Source organism: Trichoplax adhaerens, genomic scaffold (genome assembly GCF_000150275.1).
Source record: "Trichoplax adhaerens TRIADscaffold_19 genomic scaffold, whole genome shotgun sequence".
Lineage (NCBI taxonomy): Eukaryota > Metazoa > Placozoa > Uniplacotomia > Trichoplacea > Trichoplacidae > Trichoplax > Trichoplax adhaerens.
Genome location: NW_002060961.1, coordinates 1,302,926 through 1,328,981, shown reverse-complemented (window position 1 = coordinate 1,328,981; position 26,056 = coordinate 1,302,926). Strand labels below are relative to the sequence as shown.

The following is a 26,056-nucleotide window of genomic DNA, read 5'->3' as shown; positions in this document are numbered from 1 at the left end:
TCTGATAGGATTTGATCAATTGAGCTACAAATTTCGTGGTTTAATTTGTGTTATATTGTCTAATCATTTAGATTGATCGTTTGCCTTAATTAAGTGAGCAAATTTGGGGTTAAAGTTATGTGGTATTGCCTAATTTGTTTTATAAACTTTCAGGAATATTCTTTACCAATCATTCTATGTGGACAGTCTCTAACTATAATGTGGAGCATTCTATATAGGTATTCTTTACCAACTTTTTCCCAACTACTGTACAGTACGTGGAGCATCAGGTGATATAAATTTTATAGTAGTGTCACAACGTCGTTTGCAACAATCGGATTCCAGTTCCACACTTATCCTACTCTCCTCTGTCCTACCGTAAAACTGCCACCAGGCGTCACTACTCGCTCCACTTCAGCGAAGGACCTCAGTCAACAGTAAAGGCGGACTAGAAGCGTTTGGATAAATTTACTAAACTAACTTTATTAGGTCTCCGTATTTTCCTCCTCCCTAGCGAGGTAAATTACAACCTCTTATATACTTGTATCAAATCTACACCTTTTCCACCTATTAATTATTCTTATGCATAACTTAGTCTTTTCTATAACTTTGTAATCCTATTAATTACTATCGAACAAATATGTGATAATTGATATTATTATGCGCTAATAATATTATAGCGCCAATTAACAATTTAAGATCTAACAGATTCCCTACAAGTGTGACAACCGCCATTTTGGTTATTACATGTCATTGGCATATTAAGTACCTTACTTCTACACATTCGTTAATGGAAGTCCATTAACGATTGAATCTCACAATATTAACAGATCATAATATTTATGATTATCTAATCGTAACCGTGTATTTCTTCTTCAATAACATTATCACATAATATCTTAAACCGTAACAAGTAGGTTCAATATCAAATATATTACTGAATACTGACCCCCACCAAATTATCACTCGTATTATTGAAGTTACTACTGTAAAATAACAGCTGACAAATACTTACATACGAACATACTACCATAATTTTTGCTAACTTTGACGATTCATCTTGATTTGAATTTACTAAATACTTATATATTCAATCAGTCGGTCTCCATGCGATTTATAAGTAATGTTGGACAAAAAACTAAGTTAAAATACCAACGACTGAAGTCCAAACGAAGTAAATAAGGGGGCAACTATCATTCTATTATACTTTAATAGCAATCTTAGCAAAATTCTTTAAGGAGTAACAAAATATGTGCCGGACTACTTACTCCAAAAACTACAATATTAATTAAAGAGATAACTCACAATTATCCTAGGCTTTTTGTCTTATCTATTTTCAACTGTACTAAACTATCGAACTACGCCACCTTTTACATGCCATGCAGAGCTTTTGGTGATATTAGAATATCCAATTATCATTCTAAACTGCTCAAAATTAAACTAGCAATCAAACACACATGATGTAAATAGATTATACCCTAGATTTCCGAAATTACTGAATTAATTTAATCATATTTCAGTTGAAAATTCTAGATTTCTACATTGAATACTAAGACAGAAAAACAATCTTAAGTTAGAACCCAGATTAAACGTTTGGGTTCATGCTATATGGAATTATAAAGTAACTTTTATGTTCTACTGTAATTAATGATCAAAATTAGCACATATTTATTCGATTGACTAAATGCGAGTACATCGCTTGAATTACAAACTCACAGTATCTTAACAAAAAATTATGGTACTGATTATCATGAATTCTAACCTGAAATATAAAAGTCTGGTTTACAATATACAACGCTAATGCATTTTCAAATGATGTCAATTATAATTATAAAATAAAGAAATTAATGCACATCTAGTTTAAAACTGGAATAGCCCCTTGAACAGTAAGTAACTATTAAATGACTATAAAAAATTCTCATTTTAACAAACGTAGTACCTCACTTATGGGATACTTTTTATAGAGTAAATTTATATTACACCAATGTCAGTTATCGACGATTTCATGCAAATATTCCCTAATGTAGATATTCTTTTCATATCAGGTATATGCTGTTGATACCATCCGTCTGATTTGCTATAATCTGGATAGTCTTGATTATCTGCAAGGTAATAAAGACATGATTGATGGAAGTGTCCGAACTTTTTTAAACGTTTAGAATAACCATAGACTATGTTTTTCTTTTCCTTTATGGATACACACGAATCTAACAAATCTCCCTTGAGTAAATCAATAGTACCAGACCCATTGCTAGCGCAATCTTTCTTGGCTTGCATAATCCATGGACCTTCACCGCTAGCAGTAAATCCGAAAACATGATAATCTAAATCAAGCGATGCAAAATGTCGACCTCGAGATTGACTATAAATAACTTCATGTAATTCGTATGCAAGTCTACCGACGTTAGATGACATTGTGACAACTAATGCCAAAAAGGCTGTCAAATGGACAAGTCGTATTTATGACAACAACTTGGCTAAAAATAATTCTGATAAGATTCCTCAGATTATAAGATTGCAAAGAGTTGGGTTGCTATATCAAAATTTTGGTAAAGCACCTGCAATTTGCCGATATGGTATGCCGAGAAAACTATTTTACGATGTTGTTCAATATAAATGTGATCCTGTAGCTTGGTGGATAGGTGTTCTAGCCCAATACATAATACAACCTAGTAGTGACTTAAAACAATTGATAGATCAATCTCGAAAAGAATTCAAATTTCAATCACCTATTGTTGGTCTACATATTAGGCGTTCTGATAAAAAAACGGAGAACGAAATATTCGATATTGATCGATATATGATTAAAGTGAATGCATATTTTAATGGTTTATCTAAGCGCAAAATCATTATTAAAAGACGAATATTTGTAGTTACTGATGAACCATGGCTTATTGATCGATTAATTACAAAGTATCCACATTATGAATTTATTCATCCTCCGGAAAAACAATTAACAGCCGATACCAATACTATAAGATATTCTGCAATTAATTTAAGATTTTTTCTTCGCGATTTATACCTGCGAGCCGAAATGCCAACGTCAATTTCATGTATAATTCAGTATAGTCTGTAGAAAAAAAAATTATCTCCCCTATCCTAGGGAATGTCAAATAATATGATTCCTAATTGTACAATAAATTGAAAGGGTCAAATATAATAAAATTCATATGTATAATTGATTTATTTATTATTCAATTATACCTTTAGACAATATATGACAATTTTTACTTATTACTTGCTTTCTAACATCCAAGACTTTGCGCAAATGTCATCTAAAGCATTCTTCTGATTTCCATTTATCTCATTCGGATGTAAAGATGTATCTACTTGAATATAATCTCGATAGATCTCATTATGATTAAAAGAAGCGACGCATGATCAAAAGAAATTTTTTAATTTTTGTAAAATTTTCGAATAACCATCCTATAAAGTTTTAGATTGAATAGAAGGCGTACATGAATCGAGCAGACCTCCACAAATAAAATAAATTGTATTAGATAAATGACTAGGACAATCTGGATTAGCTCAGATGATCCAAGGACCTTACCGAGGTACTGTGTTATCCATACGCGAAATAATTGTAATCTAATGACAAAAAATGTTGAAGATTTGTTTTACTATAGATGAATTAATGTAATCCATATGCAAATCTAACAACATTTGATAGCAAATTAGTAATTAGATAATCGTTTTCGGATAATAGGAATATATCTTGAATAAAGTATTTTAAAGTAGTTCTTGTGTATCTTATACTAATAAACATGCAAGTCTTTATTGGCGTTTTTGAAGGATAAATAAATTGATAGTTTGGATACTTGGTCATTAATTAATCAATAAGCTGTAACTCCTCAGTAATTACAAATGCTTGTTTTATTATTTTAATACTGTAATTAGCTAAATGATCTTAGCGAATATTGACCTGACTCATGTACTGATAAATATTGAAGAATTTTGTTTAACGTAATTTATTAACCTATCTTATATGCTGACCAACAATGAACGATTGAAATTTAAGTTATTTTCTAGATTAATTAATAAGTCGCAGTAACTTTTCCTTAGGTCTGTAAAACTGAATCACAGATATAGATAATCCACGTTAAGAGCTATGCATTGCCTTCATATATTATATCATGTATTTTGGATCAATTTTGTAAAATCGATCCAAAAATTGAACTATCAAATGTAACAGATCACAAAAACCACAGTAGGAAAAATACTGTATTTGAATATACTTTAGTAACACTGCACCTTGAATCATGATAGTATCATAGATAAAATCATGAAACAACACAAAGGTGTAAAAAGCTACGGTAAAGATAAAACTTTAGTAAAATAATGAGCTTCTACTATAGCATCATCTATCTAATCTTTAGCTAATAAATTATTAAGCTCTTTTATACTTTTTACAAGGTTCGCCAGTACACAGGCAATAATTAAAATGTACGTAAAATTGTATAATCTCAATAAAACTAGTTTAATCAACATAGATTAGTGTGAAAAACAACTTTGTTAATTGATTCTGTACGCTAGTCAGTTGGTACTGACATACTGCAGCCCCTCTTATTTGATAGTCTAATTGCTTATTTTCATAGTCGGATAGGCTGAACAATATTGTGTGTGGAAATGATAAACGTATATTCAATTGCACTCGTTACACACATCTAGTAATTAGATCGAAGAGCTTGTCAAAAATACGTCTCTTATCCCTACTCTGAAACCGTCTCTCAAATGTAGCGAATAAACGGTTTACTACTTAAGGATAAATTACTGTTAAATGTACAATAGTAGAACTTAAGGGAACGTAACCGATACGCTGCGCGGTCCCACCATAAGTTGATGACAAGCATACTCTAGATAAAATATTCAATTTTAATCCTTGATTCTTTGTGAATGACCTTATACTTCAAGCTTTAATTCAATGCTCAAAAATGAACTACTAGGAAATTAACAATATAAAAATTATTGTTTCTATTCAATTTAAAGAGATTGGTGTATATATATGAACTTCATATATGAACGTGTGTATATATATACAATATCATATCAATGAAAAGTATTATTACATCATCGAAATAATAATATTTTATTCATTTTATTCACGTACAATAATATGAAATGGTTTCAAGTTTTAATGATACTATCTCAATGCAACGGTGCACAATTGTAAATCCAAGTAAATATAAATGTTCTAGGTTATAAACTCAATAAATAGCAATATTGATATATCATAAGATAACTTTAAACATTACGATGACAAGAAATTCGGTTATGTAATTTATTTTAAATGCGCTCATATCCCGAATACAATAATAATAATAGGTAAACTGATTAAACTAATTGGATTTGATACTATATTAGTCACTATGTAGTAACTATACCAATGTCTTGTAGAGAGCTCTTAGGTTCAATTTAAAATCTTTTCATACGCCTACAATATGGTAATGTCGCGTAATGCAATAAAATCTATCTATACAAATGCTATTTAATCATACCAATCCTAGAATCTTAAAGGCCGAGTTGTTGCCACTCCTTCATTTTCACTAATTTCATTGGTTATACTTGAGTAAGCGGAAAAGCGCTCCAAATTTCGTTTCCTGAGTACCTCTGCTAGATTATGTTCAACTCTTTGACAACCCTAATATAATAAAAATATTTCATAATTCAAGCTCGATTTTATATTTGCTTCCATGAAGTAACGACTAGCAAAAATTCAATAATTAACAGTATATAATGTAATAAGCAAACCTCGTCAATAAATGTAGACATGAAGTAACGACTAGCAACAATTCAACAATTAACAGTGTATAATATAATAAGCAAACCTCGTCAATAAATGTAGACGCTAATACTCTTTCATGATCTGCGGTCGGTAAATTACTACTGATTGCTGTACTTGCTCTAGATAAAACTGCAGCCATTGAGTAAATGTCAATTGTAGCGTTGGCTATGCGGTTTAATATAAACTGCTGATCGATGATATTACGACCATGTTTAAGTAGTATCCTTTCTATCGTAGCACCAAATTCTTCAACGCGTTGTGTAATCATCTTAGCACAATCGCTAAGTTCAGGTGCAGTTACTTCGAGTAGCTCTTGACTGTCAGCAATACCTATAAGACGTTTCGATCGTTTAACACCTTGGTTCCATAATGTACCCAAATTGGAGATTGGCTGTTGTAACGCTTTCTGTAGTTCTTTCATATTCTTTCCAGCATACTGAATACCATTTAAGGCAATAAATAGGCGCAATGTATCGTTGGCACCTTCAAATATACGATAAATTCGTACGTCTCTCATGAAACGCTCTACTTGATTTTCTCTCATAAATCCCATACCGGCTAATATTTGTATGCATTCGTCGCATACATTCCAAGCTGATTCAGAACTTAATACTTTACTTATAGCAGCTTCCACCTGGAATTCTTTAATGCCTCTATCCATATTATTGCTAACAGCATAGGCGACCGATTCGACAGCATAATGAGTAAGACCCATTTGAGCAATTTTTTCTTGTATCGATTGATATTCGATTAAATGCTGGCCAAATTGAACCCGATTTTTAGCATGTTCAATAGTTTTAGTCACTAGCATTCGAATTACACCAGACATGGCGGCTCCCATAGCAAATCGACCTTCATTGAGTATATTCATAGCTACTTTAAAACCCTCACCGACTTTACCTATCACGTTCTCTACTGGTATTTTTACATTATCGAAATAGACTGCAGCCGTATTGGATGATCTTATTCCCATCTTTTTCTCGGGAAGACCGCTAGTAACACCGCCGAAATCTCTCTCGACTATAAAAGCTGTTACAGCTTGAGATTGTTTATCGGAATCGTCCTTCTTGAAAGGAACCTGAGCGAATACAGTCATCACGTCGGCTATACCACCATTGCTAATCCATATTTTGTTCCCATTTAATATATAATGCTTGCCATCCTCATCAAGAACAGCCGTGCTACGAATAGAATTGGCATCCGATCCAGCTGAAGGTTCGGTTAAACAAAATGCAGCAATTTTCTCGCCAGTCGTTAAACTTGGTAAATACTTTTGTTTTTGTTGCTCGTTACCGAAGAGTACGATCCCTTTATAACCGATGGCTTGATGGCCGGCCATAAATACGGCAATGGATAAATCAAAGGATCCTACAATTTCAGCTAATCGTGCATATTGTGTATTCTTTAATTGCATCCCCCCATATTCTTGAGGTGCCTGTATACCGAAACCACCAAGTTCTTTGAGTGCTTGCAGCGATTTATCAGGTAGTTTTTCATCTAGATCACATTGTGAAGGGTCGTGAATTTCACGAAAATATTTCTCAAAGGGATCAATCATTAGTTTGACTGTATCTTTGGATTCATCATCTAATGCATCAGGGTAAGGGAATAGCTGTTGTGTTTTGACCTTGCCACGATACAGCCCTAAAGCAAATGAATCATCTCTATCACGGCTTGATGGTGGCTGGTCTGATAGAAGACGTACACGATTGATTGTCATAGCATGATGATGAATTTTAATGTTATGATAACAGTAGCGTCCAATTCTTGGTGTTGAATTCAGAATAAATCGAAGTTGAGACATGACTGTTGTGATTAACGATCGATTCTGTCTGTACTGTAGTAATCAAGACGAAATGCGAATCAATTTCCAACTGTAAACATACAAAGTAAAAGCTCTCCTCTAGATCAGTTAACCTAACGATTTTCCCTGAACCAATTTTTACTACTTAGCAATAGATTTCAACAAGATTTACCACAAGAAATAGGATAGCAATATCGTTTCTCTCTCAAGTAGAAGTAGAACGATGAAAGAACACGCTAATCGCTTGACCGCTTGGCTTTCTCGATGACCTCTGAACCGTTAATTAGACTACGTCAATAATTTTCATCGTAAGTCCTGTACAGTAATTGTTGTGCGCATACGCTAGCCGGCCACCCTTGCCTACGTATGTTCGCTTTATTAGCCATGATAGTAGTCGATCGGGTAGAAGACAACATGGAGTAAGGAGCAGAGCCTATAGCATTTTTGGACCTCTTTCAGATACAATAAGACGATAGTATGCTATCCACTATAATACTTTAAATCAGTAGAGAAAAGTAGATGGAGCATGTGATGGCAAATCTGTCAACAAAGTTGGACTTTGAACTGACAACAAGCATTATTGTGCCGTACGGTCTAATGCTGTTGTCATGGACGACTACTGCACATGAATCAATGAATCAATTGATAGCTATCGTTCTTGGTAAAACTTTGAGCTTTATATTGGATTAATTTCACCAATAACTAAATTGGGGAAATGAGCATGTCTTTCGTAAACGAATCATCTATCGGTAATTAGAGTCAATTGTGTACATTACGAGAAAATCAAGAACATGACAACGAAGTTAGAGCGAATCTGGCTTTTACCAACAGTCGGCACGATACGGTAGTTCAACCTCTGGCGCTTTTATGCCACAGTATGCTAGGCCAATATGATTTGGAGCAATCAAGGTTTCAATTACTTACAGCCTTAGGATTAGATTAGGCTTAGGTAGGCCATCCCATTCTATCAACAATTGTTTCAATACTGCGATCAAATGGACCCTAAAGTTCTTTTTGAATATTTCAAGTATGTTACGGATCGACAAGTATTTGGAAACTCATTAGGACATTTGATCGCAAGTATTAAAACAGTTTTGGATAAAATGGGATGGTCTAGGGTTAGAGTTATACTATCTGAGCCAGCTTATACACAAGAATTACTCTACACTTGAGTAAAAAAAAGCGCTTTATTACAATAAAGGGCTCTTGTTTTCGTCAAATAAGTTCTCATTATGATATCCGATAATGCCATTGATATAGTTTCCTCATAACTGCATTCAATTGTAAAATGATTAATTTCTTCGGTTTTTTGATTTGAAAATTACAGAAAAGCAAGGTACCAACTTGTTTTTCTAATTATTATTAATTGTGAAACAATTTTAACAGATCTCAACTCAATGAAGCGGTTAGAACCATATCTTCCGTCATTTTTTGCATCAATTTTGAGGTATCTTGTGGTTTGATCGCAGAAGGCAAAATTAGTGGGATTACCTACCTTATTTCCGTTGATAGATCCAGCACTGATGATTTGAAAAGATCTACCCCAAAAATAATGCCTATCGGGTTGATATCCAAGTAAACAGCTAAACGTATAACTGCCGTCTTTATGAAAACATGATTGTCTACATTAATGCGTACTATTTTCATATTCATCATAATCATAACATTTGAGCCATCAACTATATAGCCTACTGGACATTGGTGACAAGAATAACCAATTTGTGGAGCGACATGATCCGTGTAGGTAAAATTATAATTATTCAAGTAAGAGATTTGTCAGCATGAGTAACGGTAATGTCATTTCGGCAATATTTCTAAAATAAAGATCGCAACAAAAGAACCGTAGGATAATTTAGTAATATCCACATCTGTATATTTTCGTGTTTTATTTTGACTTAGACTATCCATATAAAACAATAAAGTTCTTTTAATTATAACGCCTATATCCGTCAATTTAAGTAATTTTTGCAAAATGGTCAGGGCTACTGTACAAGTACAATATTAGCTTAAATTTCTGTTGTGCTAATCCAGCAAACCCAGTGGCAGCAGATAGCGAACCATTCCCTATAGAAACAAGACTATTACATCATACCAACAATTAATTATGGCGATGTTTTATGTTAATGTGCACGATATTACGTTTGATTTTTTCTTCATGAATAAACACACCGCATGAATTACAATGGCTATTAAAAAAATAAGTGCAATTTCGGTAATATGTTGGAATATGCAAGTTAACGGTCATCATCATCCATTTCCATCATGCCGTTATCCAAAATAAAAATCCTAAAATTTTTATATTCACGATCTTTCCAATACTTTCCTCAGCTATAGACATCTTTAATTAAATACTGTGCTATATAGAAATCTTTCTTTCGTTTTAAAAATCTATAGCATCAGCACCTTAAATCAGTTGTATTTACAGCGTGGTAATTTTTTCCATTAGGTAATATCCATGGAATACATATCTAACATAAACTTAGTGAAACCTGATTAAGTCACACTTTCATGCGAGTACTTAATTTTCTTAACACTTAAAACTTATGATAGCGTTAAGGCACCCTATAAAAATATTCTATTTTATTAGCATTTAAACAATAAATTCTGAAAAGATATTATATTAAAAATAGTCAGCAATACAGTTTTTACATGGAATGAGAATGCAATAAGCAAGATTAGAATTTTTCATTACCTAATAAGTTGGTAACAGCATATGAGCAGTCTCAATTCTGAGTAAAACTAGCGTAGATTCGCTTCTATTATAAGATTTACATCAATTCTAAAAGTACATAGATTTTATTTTAGCAGTCCATGGTACATCAGAGAGATATGAGAACAAAAACTGTTTCATGTTACATGTAAGTAAATTAGAAGACAGTATCACAATTAAAATAACTTATTACACGTTTAGGTTTGAAATACAATTATCTTCTAAGCCAATGTGAGAAATTCACTATACTTTTAAGCTTAAAAAAGCTAATAATATCTGTGTTGCGTTTACGTGAAGGTAAGTCTAATTACAAAATGTCGGTTGCATTCTAAATTGAATAAGTGTAAATGATTATGTTCGCAATCTTATTTTTCAACGTGTTAGGCTACTTATTCTTTCATTAATTACGTTGTATCTATAGAATTAGTTCATAGTCCTTGATTTGTAAGATCTGTTGTTGTTGTAAAGAAATTTACTAGTCTACCAGAGTTTATTATCCTATTACATAGCATTTCAAACCGAAAGGAAACTATTTAAAAAATCTGCTACTATAAAATTTACTCTGTGATTTACATGTTGAGTAAACTAGACAGAATAGATTTTGTTATGCTATATAGATATGATAAAAGTTCTAAGAAACTTTAGAGGGATTGTATTTATTTACATAGTTAGAATTAAAACTAAACCTTCTTAAATTTGCGATATCCTAGCAACTAATACCGTACAAATTCGTACGAAAAGCAATACGACTACATAGGTAATGGAATTAACGCCAACTACAAGTAATTAAATTAAAGCCATGGGATTATATTAATAAGTACTAAAAAGTTGCACACAACATATTCATCATGCATATAGTTAAGATCAAATTAAATTTCCACTTTTAAGTATTTAGAATTTACAATATAATTTAAACTGAAATAGCGTTAAACGTAACTAAAGACCTGTGCTAAAAACGGTACTGAACTAAGTCTACGCAGATGAGATAGAAATAATAGCAATAAACGACTAGTCGCAAAGTATGGTAATTAGTTTTTCATGTTCATATGACATTTAAACCTGGATCAATTCCAACTAACGATCACAAATTCCTTTATTATTATAATCAATTTTCATGCGTCTTAAAATGTGCGAAATTAGTTGTGCAATGAATGTGATAAATATAAATACAGATTACTATATTCACGCGATATAGTTCAAGTCATGGCATTACCTTAGAAATGTTGAACCTGATTATAATGATAGATTAACGGAATTAGTAAAATAAATTAACCATTCTATTGAAGAAGTGAGGGCATAGGGTACTGTAGCTATTTATGCCTACTTATATTTCAGTACTTAATATCGAATACGACAGCGTAATAAGAATTCTTTATCTAAAGTTTATGTTCGAATAAAAAGATGCCTTATGCCTGAGAATTGTTCTGAAATGATTAGCAATCATACTCATTATTTATATAAATTTGAGGATTAATAGTTCAGTCATCAACAAAACAAAGAATTAAATAACGTAAAAGTTTCCTAAAATGTCTCAGAAATACAAAATTACTTGAAAAACTTTTACCTAAAAATTTAGAAATTTTCATGTCTGATGAATGCCTAATAAGAACCATTATTTCGATAACAAAATTATGAATCTTAATCATTACCCTGGATATTAAAAATTTTTATTCCATAAAAGTATCGATGCACATACATAAGAGCATAAGTGTATATTTTAAAACTACTCATAATTATGTTCAGACTTAAAATTTCATAAAGCTAAACACTTGGAATTGAAATACATCACGATTAGAGCGAGGATTGCTAATAATATTATAAACTGTGTCACTAAGATCGATGCCACTACGGGACGTAATTATTAAGAAGCCCATTTCAGTATTATAAGTAATCATGATACCATCAAAAGCTAATGGTTACGTTACTACAACCATTTAATAATGCTATGGCAGAAATATTCCCCCCCCAAGAATAGCTATTAGTAAAAATAACCAGAGTAAGCAGGTAAAAGCATACTAGTAAATGGTGATAGAGTAATGGAAGCTTAATATTGCTATTTTAGAAATACAGATTAACTACAGAAAAATACGTCGGGTAAAAATATTTACGTTTACATATTAAGACATACTGTTTTAGGAAAATTGTAGGTGCGAACAAATGATATCGAATTTATACAGCGCTATAATAATAATTGTTATTAGAATGTATGAATGAAATTTTTAGTTTACGATAAGAAAAATTCTATTTAAAAAATTTAGTTTGATTTATAACATTTATGAGAGAAGGAGTAGCAAAAAATTTTAATAAAGACAAACACTTTCTCCGTCAATTTTGCTATCATACGATTTCAGGTGAAACAAAATATTAAAACCGGACCGAATCTTCCATACTTGATGGTGGAGTTTCAATCTGTATCAGTGGTAAAAAATCATGGTTATGATAAAGTGCGTATAAATTAATTGTAAACATACAGTGCATATATTTACACTCCATTTGTAAAATAGGAAAATTTAGGTAGTGAGCGAATTTATAATGAATAAATTACATCATGAATGTGTCTAATGTTTCTACTTGCCATTACTTCCTCGTAAGCAACGTTATTTACATCAGTATCTTCGTAAACATTAATAGAATCTGGCTCTGGTGGCCCAGTTTTTCTAATCATAAAGGTATTCGAGTAGTAATTATTAACTGCATTATAAAGTAGCTTAGAAAGGAAATATTTATGCCGCTATGAAGTATATCCTAAACTAATTTAGAAGCACTTTAATAGGTTATTCCATCTTTTAATGGGCTAATCCTTATTTAGGTAACTACTATCAAGTACTGTAATATAAGTCATAAGAGTACCGCACAGCTAAGTTTAAAATTATTTAGTTAGCTGAATGATCCTCTTAAAACTGTAGACATTTATCGAATACATGAACTTCGCCAGTAAGAATACAAGCTAAGCTAACGTGATTACAACATCAAACAGTAATAAATGCTTTGTACAGACTATAGAATAATGTTATTGTTTATTACTACTACTAAAATAATGTAACCATTCGTACGATGAATAGTTATCACATTTTAAGGAATAGCTGAAGCGAAAGCCTTGCACCGTATGAAAATAACTCCAATTTATTTTAATGAGTCAGAATAAATCGCAATACCTTCTGGATGTAAAAGAATCACCGCGACCTGTATCCATTGTCTTTACTGATGATTTCTCCTATTTGATGAATTTTAATAAAAATTAATTCATGCTCAGCATAATTTTAGTACGTAGTATTTCAATACTTTATTATTGTCGTAGTTTTAGTAAATTTCAATTTAAGAAATAAAACTATTTGCTACGTTTAAGTGCTGCATTTACCCAATCATCATTTTTCAGAATTATCTTTTGAATGCCATAAAATACAAATACATACAGTCCCTAATTGATAAAATATTGTTAATATATTGTGAAGTAATCTAGTACGTGAATTAAATTGTCTACATATTTACAACTCCGAAAGTCTAAATATCTATGTATGGCATTCATAATAATAGTCAGCTTTAAATTAGTTAAAGAAATCAATAAAGAAAAAGAAAAGTTCCAAATTAATCCAATACCTGTAGAAAACTAAGAATTGCGAAGGCATATTGCAATATGATATGATTATATATGATGAACAAAACAAATAAAGTCCAACCAACAGCTATCAATAAGAGCAGAAAAAAGGCCCTGATCAGATAATGCCTATGAACCCAAATAAATGAAGCGAATATATTAGGATACTAGTTAATCTTAATAATTCATTGAATCTTAGTATAAACTATAAAACAGCAAGCACTCGCGATACTGACTTATAAATAGAAAACTCTTCCTGTCCCTTCTCTAGATTTTCACTTTTCGCATTTGTAAAATTCTTACTGGCAAGTATAATTGCCATTATAGTTATCTATTTGATATTTGGTCATAGAAAAAAAATAATTTCTTAAGTTTTACAAAAATTCAAAGGACATCCAGTCTTAGAATGGATAAATCAGTACGTCCAACCTATGGACTTACAATTGGCTATTTTTATATCAAAAATTTCCAGTACGTTTAGTACTAGATCTTTTGTTTATTTTGATAACATCACTAATTGAACTTTTAAGTAATAATATTGTATAAGCAATTAAAATGGATGACTTAAAAATGTTTGCTTATATTAGATTATAGCCTCTGATACACAGCTATTATTTTCAAAAATGGTTTTTAAAGTATGGCAGTTACTTAGCTAAACAGAAAAATTAAAGGAGGTTTTTATCAAATACTATAACTGAAAGAATAGAATATTTCTTACGAGCGTCATAGACAGAGTCAAGCCAATAAATCCAGAAATTATGAGCGGTTTACTTCTTAACCAACACCTAGGCATTTTTAACAATATAAATACGATAGTGAAATGAGCTAAATAGTAATGATTGAATTTCAAGCATTATATGCAATTACTGCTACTTAAAAGATAAATTATAATTGAACAACAATCAGGAGCTATACATTTTACATTCTTACACATTATCTGTAAGATAATTCTTAATCCCCGTCAGAACAATTGTCACCACAGCAGTTGCAACGGCTGCCACTAATGGCAAAACTAGTTAGGGAACAAGAACGCGTTTATTAGTGAGAAAAAACAGGTTATAAATTTCATTGGTCAATCTATATCATTCTCTATTGCAATATGAAAATTTTAAGCTACTGTGCGTTATGGCACTGTAAATATCTGTATCAAAAATAAGTACAATTTCGATCTAGTACACTTACTATAGCCAATGCAACTGTACAGCTTGTACATCTTTTTCGTTAATCTACGAGTTGATTGCATTACTAGATGGATGGCCTGGCACATCATCCAAGCAAAAGCTGCCAGTATGGTAAAATGAAGGAGTGTTGCAATTCCGGCGCACAGTTGCTAAAAAGAATATTATTTGGTAATCATTATTGAATTTTATGGCTATTAATTTCATCGTACATCAGGCATGATGTCTATAATAATATTTTCGATATTTTAATATCAGAAACTTTCTCGCACTGATTCATTTACCGCTGGCTGAGTATGCGGTAGGCCAATAATGGTAATTATATTAGCAAGCAAAAGCCAGACAAAGATATTGAGATTTATAAATGTAAGCGTTTTCCTATTTTTCCTATAATTAATATAATTGAGCAATTAAAGTTAAGTACATAATGCATTAAATAGCAGTAGCTAGCAAGTAAGTATAGAAGAATCAATATTTATATACCACTGAAACGATCTAGATGTAACGGTTGATCTAAAAAAATTTATTAATCTGTTAGCGCTAATGATATACAACGTTTAAATGCAGTGCTATATTACTTTCATCCATCTTTCACAAATAGGATAATATAAAGTTTTAAGTTAGGAAAATAATAATTTTTAAGTAGCTTCCATTCTTATGACTCGTTTAGGATTGAATTTAATCTATTAACAAAAGATTTATCTTGCAAGAATTTACGGATCATACCTCCAGAAAATAAGATATATGACAGCTGTAATAGTTAGAAGTAAACACGAAATACCACATCCAACGTAGGTAATAACTTCAAATTGGAACTTCGAAATCTAGTAATTTGATCAGGCAAGAGAATTTATATATCTAAATACTTGTATATTTAAAAAATTCAAGTACTTAATTTACTACCTACATTTTCATTAAGTATTAATTATGTTAAATTAATCATCATTTTAAAAGAAAGTTTCTTAAGTAATACCTTTTTAATTAATTAATTTTATGCAAAATTGAAATTTCAATATTTATTTAAAATCGTATTCTTTACTGCTTGAAGAACTACCTGTACATCATGGTATAGGCTGGCAAAAGTAGTTGTATGGTTGCAATAGCAAACGGTATGCGTCGAATTCGATTCCGAACCCATCCAGCAACCTGATGGGGACCAACCGCATTGGCTATGAAGGTAATTTCACATCAATTATTTTAGGACAAGCAAGCTATGAATGTGGATACTAACTACGTTATTATAAATATGCACGAATACTAAATGTCCCAAATAATGATAGGTAGCTCTTGTTAAATAATAAGTAATATAACTATTTCCATTACGAGATATTGTAAGAGTAGTAACTCACACATATCACCAATACTTTTAGCATTAAGAAGATCGAAGTTTGCTATCATAAATCACTGACAAAGTCAATATTATCACAATTTTATTTCTATTATATCGTCGCTGAAGCTTATGAATCTAGTATACTACCTTGATTTTGGTTGCCAAAATGAACATGAGCGTTGAATTGAAGTATTTCCAGCTTCAATTGGCTATATTTTAAAGGTAAATGGAATTTAATATTTAAAACGGGCTTCCTTTATACGTTACATAAAGTAATAAAATTTCAAAATGACAAATTTGGCAATAACAAAATAGAATTACAACAAATAAAGTATTTTAAAATTCATGTAACGAAGGTCAACATAAGCATTTCTAAAATATTTGCAATCAATTTATACGAAACTACTAATAATTCATATCTGAGATATAAATATTAAGCAGCTATTTATCTTCTAAATACATTAAAAATACCGAATAAGGCATATCGCACATACTTTTTATACTATTTTGCAAGATGTACAATTTATAGCGGTAAAGCGAATTAAAGAAGGTATAAATTTGTTAATGATAGTCTTACATTTCCATTTATAAATGTCATTCGAATTGGAAAGGACAAGCTTTGCGATATTTTCGGATACAATGATGCAGAGAACACATGAGAATTGACGACTCTGACGGCTTTATCTGAGCTATTGCTGCTACGTTAATAAATTACCAATCAAAATATATTAAAATTTAAATAAAAGTGGCTGTCATTGATGAGTCGTGAATGTTTTATTATTGTACATAAAAGTCCTCACAATATCTATCACACCAGTCAAAGGAAATTAGTGTATCTATGTTAATTCTTATGTAGTTGCGTTTTATTACCTATCCGTCGAAAGTGTTGCCGGCATGAGATCTTTCAAAGTTTGATAGACGACGATGACCAATTTGGTAACTGAAATTTAAAAGCCATCTCGTGAAAAAAGTTAATACAATCTACTACTTGCACTGATAACACATTCTAACTCATTATACGAGTATAATTAAAATTTTTGCTATTACATTGATGCTTTTGGACAGCTAATCCTGGTATGACTAATTCAATACCAGTGGCCAAATTTGATTCATCCGAAAACGAAATGTTAGCATGAATTTCAAAGGAGCTACTAATGTTGTAAATAAACACGCCTAAAAAATTTAAATGAATCAATCAATTTACTCGTGAATCTTCCATAATTGAAGTATGACCTATCCATTACCGACCGTCCTCCAACATTTAACATTTATACATGCAGTAACACTTTTAGTTACCCCACATTTTAATTCTTAAGAGTTACACGTGAGAAATTTTAATAATAAGGCGTTATTTGCTCTAATGCAGGTTTAAATGAAATTTTAAGCTGATATGACCACAATTTAATTATACCTATATCACCGATCAAGGAAGAGATATTGGATTTGCCAGCGGCAGTATCAAATTTACTGGCATAGTCTTCTAAATTATCCATTATAGACAACTTTTTGCCATTTGAATCTCCGCAAAACTATTAAATACCAGTTAAATTGTATTAAATGTTACTGAAAATAATAAAAGATAGCGATAAAATTCATGGCTATTAACAATTATGCATTTATCGGATTAAGTAACAGAATCTCTGTTCACTCACGAAAGCGTATAAGAAATCTTTTACTCACTTTCTTTGCAAATTTCCAACCTTCTTTATTTCGGACATTGAATAAATTACTTTGAATCTTAATAAATTTCTGTGGTGCAGTAAAACCAGAAAACAGTAGTTGTGAAAAGTTAGAGGATGAGTCAAAGTACGATACGGCAGAAACTTTCTTACAATGACATTTTTAACAACATCACTTGCTCTTTAATAATAATATAAATTTTTAGTAAAAATGCAATCTTCTGCTTATCAAATAGTTCACATGCGCACGTCTAATTTTTGAGATGAGAGAAATGGCTTCTCAACAATCAACATCAAAGAACGCTAACCTCTAATAACGGTTTATCTACTATTTGTGAAACTCGGTTAATTTTTTCAAGTGCTGATATCGTAGCTACAATATCTCCTCCAAATAAAGTTCTATTTGCAGTTACCACATCCAATTCAGTCATGACTTGACTTGTAGCATTTTTGCCCTGTTTGTCTAATATATCCTCCTATTATCCAGAAATTTTTTCAGTTATTTTAGAAAATTTCAATCATGCTGAATGAAATAAATGAAATTAGAACTTATAATAGACGAATAAATTTACCAAACTGACTATAGCGGAGACGAAGGGAGTCTTACATCCAGTCGTATCTACTGGTTCCCAAGATGATATTCCGTTACTGCCAAGCTTGCATAAGCGCGTTGCATTTCCTAGGATAATAAACCAATGTATTTAAACCATTTATATGAATATGTAAACGTTTATCTGATGTCGCAATTTCAAATTAAATATGTATTTTAAGTTCAGCATTGCTCTTATTGATGATAATTAGCGATAATAGCTACAACATCTACAGAAAATTTGGAGAAAATTGTTTCTAGAATCACCTTGTATACTTATTGGACAGGCTGCTGTTGCAATTTGACCGGCACCAGTCTTTGCCCATCGCATATTATTTAATACCTCGCCCAAACAAAATCCAGTAGTGTTTTTATCTAGGGGTGGGATATTGTCAAATCGATTATCTAAAATCAAAATTGTGCAAATCTTTATTTCAGCAGAAAATTAATTCTCACCTTCGACTAATACTTTAGCAATGGAAGATAACACTGAGCCCTTAACGTTGGTAAACTGACATTGATAGGAACCACTATCTCCAGTATTGCTGTACTTAATTCTTAATCTGCTATATCCTAAATTGGAGATAACTGTGTATACTGAACTAGCTGGTAAACCATCTTTTTTCCATTGCACAGTTGGGTAGGGATCGCTCGTTGCTCTGCATTCTAAATTGACATCATTACCGGCTACTACAGTAACGCTTTGAGGTGATAGAGTAACAACAGGCCCCACTAAAAAAATTGCAGATAGATGAGAAAACATAAATAGTTTAGTTAGCTAGTAAATTGAATAGAAGATAGATACCTGCTTCACGAGTTTGGTAAATAAGAGCTCTGGTATACGGTCCAATTCCAACCGAGGTTGAGGCAGCAATTTGTATAGAGTAATTTTGCTTCGGTTGAAGATTCAGAAGTGTATGCTGAGTATTGTTTCCAATCTTGATCACGGTCTGATTAATTGGAAATTTAATTCGAAAATATTTCAGATAGTAACCTCTAATTATACCATTATGATGGATGACTGGTGGCATAGTCCATGAAACGTTGGCTGTAGTAACTCCGAGTATAGTGGGTGCTATATTAACTACCTGAGGAGGAGCAGTAGGCACTGTTCAAATTGTTAACAAATAGTTTAGAGATTAAGTATATATCAATAAGCATACCTTTTCAGCGGAGTTAAATTACTTAAGCATTATTTTTAAGTGAAATGAGTCTTACCTGATTCTAATGTATCTATGGTATATCCTTTACTAGTAGGGCCAACGCCAGCAACCGTAAATGCTTGCAACGAAATTTGATACCGAGAGAAATATTTCAAATTACGCGCTGTACAGTTTCTCAAGCCACCGTCGAAAGTTGTTTCATTTAAATAAAGTGTACGATTTTCGATAATATTAAATTTCATGTTATTCAGGAATAAATAATATCCCAATATAACTCCATTTCTATTCCTTTCTTGGATAACCTAGTAATACAAATTTTAAAAAGCATAAAACTAATTAGAATGGCATACATGAGTAGGTGAGTTTAGTCAGAGATGGTCGGTATTCATATTAATTGCAACCTGCCATTGGATCTGAACACTGTTATTCGATACACGGAATAAAATTCGTATTTGAGGACTTGTAGTAGGCGCTAAATATGATAAGTAAGTTTTAACTCCATAAATACTGCGGCAACAAGGATATGCTAGATGTAAATGATTCGAAATAGCTTTGTACACTTTCATTACCTGCTTGATGAGTTTTTGCAGAGATTATAGGGCTTTCAGGCCCATAGCCGACTTTTGTAGCAGCTTTGATAGTAACATTATACACAGTATATGGTGATAACGATTTTATTAACGTATTTTTTGTTGCTGTATTAACCTGAATAGAGCCATGATAATCCCACATGTCAGAAGTATGCCAATAGGTTACGGTAAAGGAAGTTATTACACCGTTCCAATCTCTCTCTGAAAGAGCTTGCCAAGAAACGACCAGACTTGTAGCTGATGTTGCTACGACATTACTCTTTGTTGGATAGGAGCTAGGTACTGTAACATTAGATAAATTTAGTTGCAATGACATGAACTATAAATTTTCGTCAATTTACTAATATTAAGTCTCTAAATGGAAGTAAAAGCACGCGTAAAGTATTTCTATTAAGTCAATGCCTCCTTCAAACCTGCTTGATGAGTCGTAGCTGCTTTACTTGGACTGGGAGGACCATATCCAATGACAGTTGCAGCTCGAATGACGATATTATAGGTAGTGAATGGGGATAAATTGGTTAAGGCTGTTGAATTCATACTGCCATTGACAAAAATTGTATCGCTGGAGTTCAACTTTATTGAATTATATCTTAGACTATAATTAATTATATAACCATTGCGATCAGAAAAGGCCAGTGGTTGCCAATTGACGTAAATGGTGGAAGAGGATGCTGCCAACAAGGTAAGATTTTGAGGATATGACGTAGGTGCTGATAAATCAAGTAAATTAAAATCAAATTAAAGTGAGCAATTTTCATGCAAGATTTAGATCTACTATGACTCCAACGATCCTACTACTAGTAACTCGAACTGAAGAAATTTGAGTATGATAAATATCGCTAATTAAAATCAGCGGAAATTATAGTCTTAGCTTTAAGTTGATATTTGCGGCAACATTTAAAGTCGAAAAGTAGATTTAGAACAATTTACTGAGATTTTTGCGTGCCATAATTATAATCAATAATGCACGATGATGAATCAATATAATTAAAATATGAAGCATAGAGAGAGTTTTGGAAGTATAAATGAGCGTACAATCGTTCAATAAGATTTAAGCATGAATCAGTAAAAGGTATATGGTTATCTGAGATATACTGTATAACTAAAGCCATTTGTACATCAAATGAGGTGAATATTCATTGCAAAGGCTTTTATAATGTATAAGTCATAAAGCAACCTGCTTGACTTTTTGTTAATACTAAAGTTGGACACCTGGGACTAAATCCAACGCTAGTCACTGCTTCTACTGTTGAGAAGTACTGTGTATATGGCTTCATATTTTTGATAATTGTTAATAATGCTGGAGCCGTAACTAGAAGGGATCCGTGATGACTGTCTCTAGTTGAATTATAATGTATTCTATAACTTATTATAATGCCATTTCGATCGGTTAAAGAAAGTGGCAGCTAGCTAATTAGAGAGCTTTAGCAGATAATGGTTTGCCGCTAATATTTCGATGATAAGATTGAGGTACTAACATGATGTTAAATCGATAAAGTAGAATAAATAATACATTTGATCTATATAACAACAGATTTGAAAATATAAAATCAAATTACATGCTAACCTGCTTCCCACGTATTTACTGTAATATTAGGACTTTGAGGTCCAAACCCAATTATAGTAGCGGCCTTCAAGGTGATTGAATAATTAGTAAAAGGAAGCAGATTTCTCAAAGTTGCGGCCATTAAAGACCCGTTCAGGAAAATAATTCCTCCACTATTGCCAAGACTAGAATTGTACTGTACACTATATCTGGTTATAATTCCATTTCTATGTAGCATGGGTGGCGGCTTCCACGTCACATTTATTGCAGTAGCTGATATAGCCGTAGCATTTACTTCCAAAGGATAGAAACTTGGTACTGATGACGAAAACGACAGTATATGAGTATATTAAATCAAAGTTATTTTTTAAAGTATGAGAAGGCGGATATAACCTTATAATTTTACAGGTAAAATAATTTAGATGCTTAGTTATTGTAACAAAAAAGAAATACTATATGCAATTTAAATGGTAATTATTGAGACGATATAAAAAGATATTTAGTTTAAATGGTAGTATAGGATTGACTAGGCATAAACTTTTTTTATTTTACGAATTACTGCAATGCCTAATCAACATAAAATATTACGCCGTTTTTTTAGCAAGCAGTCCATTTAGTGAAGTATATGCAGTAAGTACAATGTACTAACTTAAAGACTAGACTTTTATAGTATTATATAACTGTTTTTAATTCTAGTATTTATCTGATTGATAAGTTACTGGTAAAGTAATCTAAACTAATAATATCATAAAGCACCCCTACGATCATAAAAATACCATTAAAAAGAGGTTATCTAACCCGATTGATTCGTAGTCATTGATATTATCGGACTTTCGGGTCCGTATCCGACGAAAGTGGCAGCACTCATTATAATTTTATAAGTTGTATAAGCCATTAAATTGGTTAGTGTTGTCATATTGGCTGTTCCGCTGATATAAACTTCTCCATAATGGTTCCACTGAGTAGCATTATAACGAATTCGATATTGAATAATGACACCATTATGGTCAGATAAAGGAATGGTATGCCAAAGAAGAGAAAGTGAAGTTGATGATGAATTGATTAGAGTTATATTACGTGGGTATGCTGTTGGTGCTATATAATCATAATCAAGAGAGGAAACTGTTAGCAGTAAAATATTATTATAGGCTATCCAAAATAAATTTGTTGATTTATCATCAGCAATTCCTGCGATATCTAATTTGGCATAATTAAGAAATACACTTTACTCTATGTTGCAATTATAATAAGCAAACAATTAATAGTTTGAATTCCGATCGCGTTTACGGTGTCTAAATTTATAATGCTTACCAATATTCCCCATATTGAATAATTTTCGTTTACTAAATTTCGATTAATGATACTATATAATAATCCTTGGATTGTGAAGTATAGTAAATTTCAATGATGATATTTGATTTAAATTAGGTATAATAAATGTACTTTATCATAAATTTCAATTGCTATAAGCAAACTTGTCATACGTGTATATAGGATAGTGATCGTGTATATACTGTATAAATTCACAAAATATACTGGTATCCCCAATGTTGTATGAAACATTTTCATTTACTAAAATTTATTTAATGATACTATGTAGTAATCCTTTGGTTGTATAGTGCCATTAATAAATAGTAATAATAATACATTCCCAGACAGAATCGTTACATCAAACATCTTGAAGGATTTTTCCCTAGTATTTCTTTACAATTTCTGACTTACAAATCGACAAGATTTAACTAACTGAGGATTCTACTGATACTCTCCTGACAGAGATAAGTATAGCACCAAAAACTAAAAAAATTGTTAAATAAACAACTAAATGCTATAACGCTTTCATTTATATGACTAAGACCTAAATTTTGTTGCTTTTCACTAAAGATTCTATAAGATTAAAATATTAATTACTTTTTGGAAGATAATTGCACGGACATACAAAGTAATCTTTTCCTTGTAATATCCGTAACTTGAACCACTGCATTTTAGGGCACTTAATATTATTATGTAGTATCGCTCAATTAATTTCCCAATTTAGTCAGTTACCATCGAGCAGATATTTATAATAAAACTCATTCGGTAACTACGATATATTTACCATCCTCGTGGCTTGTTCCATTCATGAATTCACTCGCTATACCCAAGTAGCCATACTTTATGTTATAAGGAATTATTTGATAGTAGTAGAGATGATCTGCTTCTAAGTTGGTCGCACTAGCTTGAAAGCTTCTGCCATCATAAACTAAAACAGAGTTCTTTAATGTTTTGATAGTTTGATTTGATCGCCATTGATAGACTCGATAGCCCAAAATACCATTGGTTATTACAGGTGGTTTCCAATTAATTTGAATACTAGACGAGTTATAGCCTAACGCTATACCTGCGCGAATCGGAAGAGATGGGGCTGTAACGTAAATTGAGAACTAATTAGGCAATATTCGCATAACGATAATACTAGCATACAATATATCTTAGATCTGATTATATTTTTATGTACACTTTTAAATTTCTGATTTAGAACTTTTAATTAATCACTATTTTTCTACGTAACAGTTTGCCAAGAAATTTTTAATGCACAGCGGCATATTGAAAATTATCATAGTAAATTTAGTAATCTTACCAGCCTCATCAGTTTTAACTTGAAGTGTGCTTGCTGTACTGTTTCCTATCACGTTATTAGCCCATGTTCTTAAGTAATACACGGTAAATGGTTTAAGACCTTGAAAAGTTGCTGATGTAGTCAAAGTAAGACACTGAGTAGGAATCAGGCTAGATGAGCAATTCTTAATGACCAGTAAAGACTGATCATTTAATAGTTCGACGGTATAATTCATGATAGGCGAGTAGCCATCATGTTTAGGTGGAAGCCATGAGACTGAAATGCTGTCTGCTGTTATGTTGCTAATCGATAGATTACGAACTGGATTTGGCGGATCTGCGAGAATGACAAATATATACAAATGATTGAGAAAGAACTAAATCTAGGCCAACTTTTTGGGGACATAAATTATTATCGCTACTAGGCACATTGCTGTACCATACCTTGAATTACAATTGCGATATTCGATGATAGAACGGCCGCATGTGGGTTATAAACTCGACATCGATAAATATCCGAATGATTATAGGTTGCTGGATTTATCATTAATTGGCTCGCTACTGTATTTTCGGTAATATTTATCTGCGTTATGATATACTGGTTAGGGCTTAAAATTAGATTGTTTTTGAGCCATGATATCATCACTGGTTTCGTCAAACTAGAACCTTGGCACTGTAAGTCGATTACTTTTCCTCTTGGTACCATAACACTCTCAGTAAGATTTTCAATTATGGGGTACGCTATAGAAATTTCCAAAAAAGACTTTCAGTTTAGGCTATTAACAAGCGGTATTAAATAATTACGGTAAGAACTATTAATTGTTTATTATCTACTTCAACTATTAATTCATTAGAGCTTAATCACTCATCCTTGGATGAATCTTAAATGAATCAAAGTTTCCAGTACATTGTCATTGAGGTTTAAGAGATTAAACCTTGACATTTTTAATTAATAATAAAAGACTTACCATAAACAATTATATTGGAAATTTTACTTGATATCATGCCTATATGGTTTGATAATGTACAACGATAATCTCCACTGTCTTCCAATGTTACATTTTCAACGAACAAGCAACTCTGTATCATTAAACTCCAACAATATTTCACCGGATTTCATCCAAGTAATTGTCGGTAATGGCGAACCAATAGCATAGCAAGATAGAGTTATGTTTCCTCCTACAGCAGTCTTAAGGGACGCTGTTGAAAATATTTCTGCGGATAAAGTATGCGGTAAATGAAATTAATTTAAGGCATGCATATTATCATGAAAATAAATAGAATATTGCTAACTACATGTCTTAAAATCAATTCTATGCCAATATTTTAGCATAAATATATATATACCGTAAACATAAAGGTTGGCTTTATTACTAATGGCTATTCCTTTAGAGTTTGAATACCGACATTGGTAATTATCTGCACTGCTTAACTCCGAAGTTGGTAGATATAAAAGACTATTCACAGTTGAATAATCAATATTCGTTATGTTATCATAATTTTCTAACGGCTCTCC

The 26,056-nt window shown here is 31.8% G+C and overlaps 7 protein-coding genes across 7 annotated transcripts in view; 1 reads left to right on the top strand and 6 right to left on the bottom strand.

Moving 5' to 3' along the window:
- Positions 1 to 1,950: 1,950 nt before the first annotated feature.
- TRIADDRAFT_61042 (uncharacterized protein) lies at positions 1,951 to 2,394 on the bottom strand (the record flags this gene model as incomplete). Its single annotated transcript, XM_002116933.1, has 1 exon — positions 1,951 to 2,394. The coding sequence occupies one exon, from the start codon at positions 2,392 to 2,394 to the stop codon at positions 1,951 to 1,953; it is 444 nt and encodes a 147-aa protein (XP_002116969.1).
- Positions 2,395 to 2,557: 163 nt separating this feature from the next.
- On the top strand, positions 2,558 to 2,875 carry TRIADDRAFT_8120 (uncharacterized protein; the record flags this gene model as incomplete). Its single annotated transcript, XM_002116992.1, has 1 exon — positions 2,558 to 2,875. A coding segment is annotated over one exon (318 nt), but the record flags the coding sequence as incomplete, so codon positions are not given.
- Positions 2,876 to 5,479: 2,604 nt separating this feature from the next.
- TRIADDRAFT_31810 (uncharacterized protein) lies at positions 5,480 to 7,481 on the bottom strand (the record flags this gene model as incomplete). The annotated part of the gene is made up of 2 exons (XM_002116932.1): positions 5,480 to 5,617; positions 5,805 to 7,481. 2 exons carry the CDS (start codon positions 7,479 to 7,481, stop codon positions 5,480 to 5,482), a joined length of 1,815 nt encoding a protein of 604 aa, XP_002116968.1.
- Positions 7,482 to 12,639: 5,158 nt separating this feature from the next.
- Positions 12,640 to 14,192, bottom strand: TRIADDRAFT_61040 (uncharacterized protein; the record flags this gene model as incomplete). Its single annotated transcript, XM_002116931.1, has 6 exons — positions 12,640 to 12,684; positions 12,857 to 12,932; positions 13,431 to 13,489; positions 13,634 to 13,693; positions 13,873 to 13,999; positions 14,107 to 14,192. 6 exons carry the CDS (start codon positions 14,190 to 14,192, stop codon positions 12,640 to 12,642), a joined length of 453 nt encoding a protein of 150 aa, XP_002116967.1.
- Positions 14,193 to 20,789: 6,597 nt separating this feature from the next.
- Positions 20,790 to 21,107, bottom strand: TRIADDRAFT_31696 (uncharacterized protein; the record flags this gene model as incomplete). The annotated part of the gene is made up of 1 exon (XM_002116930.1): positions 20,790 to 21,107. A coding segment is annotated over one exon (318 nt), but the record flags the coding sequence as incomplete, so codon positions are not given.
- Positions 21,108 to 21,961: 854 nt separating this feature from the next.
- On the bottom strand, positions 21,962 to 22,267 carry TRIADDRAFT_31669 (uncharacterized protein; the record flags this gene model as incomplete). The annotated part of the gene is made up of 1 exon (XM_002116929.1): positions 21,962 to 22,267. A coding segment is annotated over one exon (306 nt), but the record flags the coding sequence as incomplete, so codon positions are not given.
- A 1,747-nt stretch (positions 22,268 to 24,014) lies between these two features.
- Positions 24,015 to 26,056, bottom strand: part of TRIADDRAFT_61038 (uncharacterized protein) — a gene marked incomplete at both ends in the record, with an annotated part of 6,951 nt that continues 4,909 nt past the window's right edge. The window contains 3 exons of the mRNA XM_002116928.1: positions 24,015 to 24,322; positions 24,563 to 24,877; positions 24,985 to 25,281. Coding sequence (XP_002116964.1) covers positions 24,015 to 24,322; positions 24,563 to 24,877; positions 24,985 to 25,281 — 920 coding nt within the window. The remainder of the gene's footprint in view (positions 24,323 to 24,562; positions 24,878 to 24,984; positions 25,282 to 26,056) is intronic.